General features: G+C 53.4%; 1 protein-coding gene across 1 annotated transcript; it reads right to left on the bottom strand.

The window, feature by feature from the left end:
- Nucleotides 1-4577: 4577 nt before the first annotated feature.
- Nucleotides 4578-6448, bottom strand: PVALEF (parvalbumin like EF-hand containing). The gene is given in 5 exon segments (XM_070479713.1): nt 4578-4642; nt 5669-5739; nt 5741-5772; nt 6027-6187; nt 6343-6448. Coding segments are annotated over 5 exon segments (435 nt in total).
- Nucleotides 6449-6706: the final 258 nt, after the last annotated feature.

Genomic DNA, 6706 nt, shown 5'->3' with positions numbered 1-6706 from the left:
AGGAGATGAGAGCCTTGAAGATGAGGTGTGCAGGGGCTGGCCATCAGAAGTTGACAATGACCAGCTGAGAGGATCATAGAAGCTGATCCTTTTACAAGTACATGAGAAATTGCTGAAGAACTCAACGTCAGCCATTCTCTGGTCATTCAGCATTTGAAGCAAATTGGAAAGGTGGAAGCTGGATAAGTGGGTGCCTCATGAGCTGACCACAAATCAAAAAATTGGTCATTTTGAAATGTCATCTTCTCTTACTCTAACCGACAACAGTGAACCATTTCTTGATCAGACTGTGATGTACAACAAAAAATGGATTTTATATGATGACCAGCGGTGACCAGCTCAGTGGTTGGACTGAGAAGAAGCTGCAAAGCACTTCCCAAAGCCAACCTTGTACCAAAAAAGGCCACGGTCAATGTGTAGTAGTCTGTGCCCATCTTATCCATTACAGCTTTTTGAATCTTGGTGAAACCATTACATCTGAGAAGTATGCTCAGCAAATTGATGAGATGCACTGAAAACTACAATGTCTGCAGCTGGCATTGTTCAACAGCAAGGTCCCAATTCTTCTGCACAACAACACTCAACTACATGTCACAAAACCAACGCTTCAAAAGTTGAATGAATTGGGCTACCAAGTTTTGCCTCATCCACCATATTCACTTGATCTCTCACCAACCAACTACCACTTCTTCAAGGGTCTTGACAACTTTTTGCAGGGAGAATGCTTTCACAACTAACAGGAGGCAGAAAATGCTTTGTAAGAGTTCGTCAAATCTGAAGCACGGACTTTTATGCTATGGGAATAAACAAACTTATTTCTCGTTGGCAGAAATGTTTTGACTGTAATGGTTCCTATTTTGATTAATAAAGATGTGTTTGAGCCTAGTTATAATTTAAGATTCATGATCTGAAACCACAATTACATTGCACCAACCTAATATTATTTGAGCTCTTCACTTTACTTTTATTCAAGTTTTTGTTGTCACCCATAATAATTTGCTCCTGACATTAACAGGCTTGGGGCTTTGTATCATCTGCAGTCTCTGTCCTGCCCATAACCTGCCCATTGGCCTTGTGGTGGCATCTCACACATCCCGGCTGGTGAAAATGTGTCTCTGAGAGGCTACAATGGTAGGGGTAGGGTTGGGGGGGCCTGCCTTGCTGGGACTGTTCCACCTGCTCAGGTGTGCCTCAAAGAAGGGGGACTGAGATGCCACTCCTGTTCCCTGGGGTAGGGATTGTGGGCTGGGTGGCACTATACTCTGGGTAGGGGGTTGTCTCTCAGGCCCCAGCCTCCAAAGAAAAATCTCCTTGGCTTTCTAGCTCCTCTGGTTAATTCATTGTGCTTTATCCTTACTGATTTCTTTCCTACTTGCTGTATCAGTTCCTAAGAGAAGAATGCTAAACTTTCCAACAGTGCTTTTGCATCATCTCTTTTTCATATTAGTTGGCCCACTTTTACTTTATGCATTCTGAGGCTGTGTTAGTAGGTGCATGCAAATTTACAGCAGTGTGTCTTCCTGGTGAGTTGACCCTTTGTCTTTACACACCATCCCTCTTTGCCTAGCAGTGCATCTTGCCTTAAAGTACCCTTCATCTGATGGTAGCTGCCACACCGACTTTCTCTACATGGCATTTGCATGTTGTATCTTTGTGATTTTTTTTAAGCCTTTCTGTGACCTAGTTAGGCATAGCATGAAACCAGCCACAGACAACATGCAGACGAATGGGTGTGGTCAGGTGTGGTCTGCATTGAGCTGAATTTGGACCTCAGTTCAGGGGAATTACTTTTGCTCTGGTAGCAGTTAGGATAGGAACTGGGCTGGCTGAGGCTGGGCTCCAGTCTCCATGAGGACTGACCTGGTACCCCTGTCCTCACCCCTCACTCCTAGCCCCATAGGACCCACAAGCGAAGACCCTCCTCTCTAGTAGATATTGAAGACCTGGGAGACTACTGGACACCCTCCTCAGCCACTCAGCCTCTCCCTCACTGTTGTTCAGTTGCTCAGTCGTGTCCGACTCTTTACGACCCCATGAATGGCAGCATGCCAGGCTTCCTTGTCCTTCATCCCTGGAGTTTGCTCAAACTCATTTCCATTGAATCAGTGATGCCATCATCTCATCCTCTGTTGCCCCCTTCTCCTCCTGCCCTCAATGTTTCCCAGAATCAGGGTCTTTTCCAGTGAGTTGACCCTTCACATCAGGTAGCCAAAGTATTGGAGCTTCAGCTTTAGCGTCAGTCCTTCCAATGAATATTCAGGGTTGATTTCCTTTAGGATTGACTGGTTTGATCTCCTTATTGTCCAAGGGACTCTCAAGAATCTTTTCCAGCACCACAGTTTGAAAGCATCAATTCTTTGGAGCACAGCCTTCTTTATGGTCTGACTCTCACAGCCATACATGACTACTGGGAAAATCATACCTTTGACTACACAGACCTTTGTTGGCAAAGTGATGGCTCTGCTTTTTAATACATTGTGTAGGTTTGTCATAGCTTTTCTTCCAAGGAGCAAGTGTCTTAAATCAATTTCAAACCTTGGCAGGGACCCTGTGCCAGTGTCAGGTTCACTTCTTGGGTTTTCCCTTCTGGAATCTCAGAGTTCATGATGCTTTGCTTGCTCATAATAAACAATATATAAGCAAGTGATGTGTTATATTAGGGGCTTCCCAGCTGTCACTAGTGGTAAAGAACCTGCCTGCCAATGCAGGAGACGCAGGTTTGATCCCTGGGTTGGGAAGATCCCCTGGAGAAGGGCATGGCAATCCACACCAGTATTCACGCCTGGAGAATCCCATGGATAGAGAGGCCTGCTGGGTTATGGTCCGCAGGGTCACAAAGAGTCAGACATGACTGAAGCGACTGACATGTGTGCATGTGGTATATTAGGAGATGGGAGCACTATGGAGAGAATAGAACAAGAATGTGGAATGCTGGGCAAGAGAGTGGAATGTGAAACAGGGTAAGGGCTGACCTCTCTGAGATGTGACATTTGAGGAAAACAGGAGATGAGGGAGTTAGTCATGCAGATACCTAGGGAAGCGTGGCAGGCCCAGGCACAGCCACCCAAAGGCTCTCGGGCAGCGTGGCTCCTGGCTGGAGAGCAGTGGGGAGGCTGGTGTGTCTGCAGTGCGGGTGGGAGGGTCTGAAGTCAGGGAGCATGCAGGCATCCCAAGGATCTGGTTCAACTGCATGAGAGGGGAGTCTCTGGAAAGTTCCAAGAAAAGTGACAGGTTTGACTTGTATTTTAAAAGAACCTCTCTGGCTGCTATGTTGAGAGCCCATTGTTGGAGGGTGGAGGTGGGGAGGGCATTTGGGGGCTCAATGTGGTCATCCAGACAAGAGCTAGTGGTGGCCCAGATGGTGGGGGAATGGGGCTCTGGATGCATGTGGAGGGCAGAGGCAGTGGGGTTACCTTACAGGTGGGTGTGAAAGGGAGAGGAGCTAGGATGATGGCTGTTTGGCTCGTGGGCTGCTGCTCCTGCAATAGCCCACTCTGGGGGCTCCTGAGAGCGGTACCTTCACACTGGAGTGACCCAGCCACCTGTGGCTCCTCCAACCTAGAGGGCCTTGGAGTCCCATGCAGCTGTGAGGAGAGAACCCATCACACCCCTGTGGACACAGGGGGCTGAGATGGGGGCCCAGTGCTCTCCCAGCCACAAGCCCCAGGATGAAGTGGGGAGCACATCCACACCCTCTCTGCATGGTGACCACGGGGCTCCTGGCCTGAGCAGCCAAGAAACGACACAGTTCTGACAGATGGGAAGACCAAGGGTGGGGCTCCAGGAGGAAGCTGGGAGCTCAGCCTTGGGCAGATTCAGTCTGAGATGCCTCCATCCCACGACACAGGGTGTCAGGTAGCCAGAATGGATGCAGGGGTCTGCCATACCAGAGAGAGATGCTGAAACTGCAAGATAGGAGCCCACCAGGTGGGCGGGTGTGGTGGAGCAGTGGCTGGGGCAGGCCAGGTGGGGTGGGGGGACTCCTCCAGGAGGCAGGGCTTGGAGAGAAAGGAGGGGGTCTCATGGGGAGGAGGAGGAGGAGGCAGAGATCTGAGTCCTGGACTTGTCCAGAGGGCAGGGCTGATGCTGTCCCCTTGCTGTGGACTCCAGGAGGCCTTGGACCCAGCCTGGTGAGCAACCTTTGAAGAGCCCAGTGGAGCCTGGGGCAGGGGGTATGTGGGGATGGGTGGTGCAGGTCTGGGCCCAGAAAGCACTGGGTTGGGAGGGCTGAACCGGGAGGGGTCAGGGCTGGAGGAGAGACCACCCTCCAAGGGTGTAGGAACAAGAAGGGGCAGAGGCTGGATGCACCACCCCTCGGCCTCCCATTTTCACTCCTGTACCCACCCCCTGCACCGCTCTGCTCCCTACCTGCCTCCCAGAGACCCATGACCCTGTCCCTGTCCCAGCTGATGCTGCACACCCCTGACAAATACATGAGCTTCAGTTCATTTCATGCTGTTTTTCTTCCATTTTCCTGGCCCACACTGTGTCCACCTCCATGGCCTTCTCCACAGGGCACTCTCAAATCCCATGATGCTGCTTGGGGGACACTCGGCTGACCGGAGCTGAGCGTGGTGCTACTTCTTTGGAATTTTCTCCTTTTTGATCAATTCAGAAAATTGTAGAGCAGGAGACAGATTTTCTAGTAAATAACCCCCTGGCTGTACCCCTCCAAGGCCTGCAGGCCCCATGGGAAGGCTCCTTTATGACGGGGGACCCCTGCACCGTCTTCCTGAGTCCTGGGTGTGGAGCAGGAAGGACCAGAACTTGGCTGCCCGAGTGCCCAGTGCTGCCCTGTGTCCAGCCTGCTTGGTGGTGATGCGCTCACCCACCCTGGGTCTTACCAAGGACCCTCCCCTCAGAGCCTCAGAACAGGTGCTCCTATGACCGTCCCACCTTCAGTGGGGAAACCAAGGTCTAGAGAGGCTGGGAGGCTTGTCCTAAATGGACCCCTTGGCCAGACTGCTCCTCGGTTAAGCTTCATGACCACCTACAAGTCAAGTTTTGCTGGCATTTGAGGGCAGAAAGTGAAGGCTTGGGGTGGTGGGGACAGGCACCACCCCCAGTCTGTCTGGGGCTCTCGCCTGTGCTTGCCTGTTCCCAGGGTCATCCTCCAGGCTTGGAGTCAACATCTGGGGAGGGTGGGTGGGCAGCAGGATGATGCAGACCTCCAGGGCAGCCATGGGGAGCCCCAGGGAAGGCCTGCAAGCCCCACGAATGCCATTTCTCCTGGGCAACCTCCTTCCTTCTGCACCTACCTCTGCAACTTCTCAGGCCCTAGTCCCTGCTTCAAACCTCCTCCTGTGCATCTCAGGAAACCCGCCCCCCCATCTTCTGTGTCCCCTTGACCTTCACCAAAGCTGGCTTGGGCCCCCCACCTCTGCTTAGAAACTTGCAGCAGCTCCCCTGGACCCAGTGAAATGCCTCAGCCTACTCGGCATCCCCCAGACTCAGCTTCCCCATCTGTGAATTGGGGATGATGGTGACCACCACAGGGGGCTGTAAGCTTTGGGGGGTGGGGTCCATGCCTGGCAGTGGGGAGGCTGGTCAGCCCTGCACCAAGATGGGCGCAGGACATGAAGCTAACTGCCTGAGTGTGAGTGATGGGGGGTGGGGGGCAGGAAGGTCCTGAGAGGTACCCCTGCCCCTATCATCTCTGCTGCCCCACCTTCAAAGTCAATCCTCCCATCCGTGTCGGCCGCCTGGATCACAGCGTCAGCCTCTTCACCTGTCAGTGGTGGGTCCCCTGCTGGGGATTGTGGACAGGGTGTACTTAGGGCCAGGGGTGGGCTCAGGTTAGAACTGAGGGGGCATCTGTCCATTGCCCGATGGTTTATGAGGTGCTTGCTCTCCACTTTACAGTGGGGAAAATGAGGCCCAGCTTCAGAAGGGTGTCTGGGCCTGGGCCCAGTGCTGCTTCTGGCCTGGCCCCATCTCCTACAAGGCCTGCTGGAGCCCCATGGGGGTAGCAGGTCTTCTGGGGTGGGCATGGTAGCCGTAGGCTGGAAGGCCCCGGGGTTCAGGACCCCCTGTCCTTGGCTCTGGCTCTACTTTATCTCATTCCACTCGATGAAGCTGCTCTGGTCCTCGTCCAGGGTCTGGAAGGCCTTGCAGATGACACTGTCCAGCTGCCCTGAGGCCTGGAACTTCTGCATGTACTGGAAGAACTTGATGTAGCTGAAGGAGCCTGGGAATGGATGGGCATATCAGCCAGCAGGGCCTGTGCCCAGAGGGAGACTCCTGCCCTGGGGTGGGGGCCGTGATTCCCATGCCCTCCCCAAGCCCAAGGGCTCCTGCATCCACAGGGGGCGGTCCCGGGGGTGGTCTGGAAACAGGTAGTACTGTGGTGCCTCACGTCCATGGGCAGCAGATCTATGTCCTTATCTGACAGGGATGTGCCCATGGCCAAGGCCAACTTCTTCACCTGGAAGGATAACTCCTCGTCCATTCTGGCCCTGCAGGGGACAGGAGCCAGCTCAGTGGGTATGCTGGGCAGGAGGGGGTGCTGTCCTTAGATCCTGCTGGCGCCAGCTCTGGGCCCTAGAGTGAGGACCCCAGGCACCCAGACCAGGCTGCAGAGGGCAGCCTTGCAGAGGCCCCCGTGCCCAGGCCCTGAGAAAGATGTGTCTGAGCCCTGCCTCTTGGTAGCTAGCCACCATGAAGTGTTACCCCACTGCACAGAAGAGACTGAGGCTCTGAGACAGTA

Source organism: Odocoileus virginianus, chromosome 17 (genome assembly GCF_023699985.2).
Source record: "Odocoileus virginianus isolate 20LAN1187 ecotype Illinois chromosome 17, Ovbor_1.2, whole genome shotgun sequence".
In the NCBI taxonomy this organism is placed as follows: Eukaryota; Metazoa; Chordata; class Mammalia; order Artiodactyla; family Cervidae; genus Odocoileus; species Odocoileus virginianus.
This window is presented reverse-complemented; position numbering and strand designations above follow the sequence as displayed.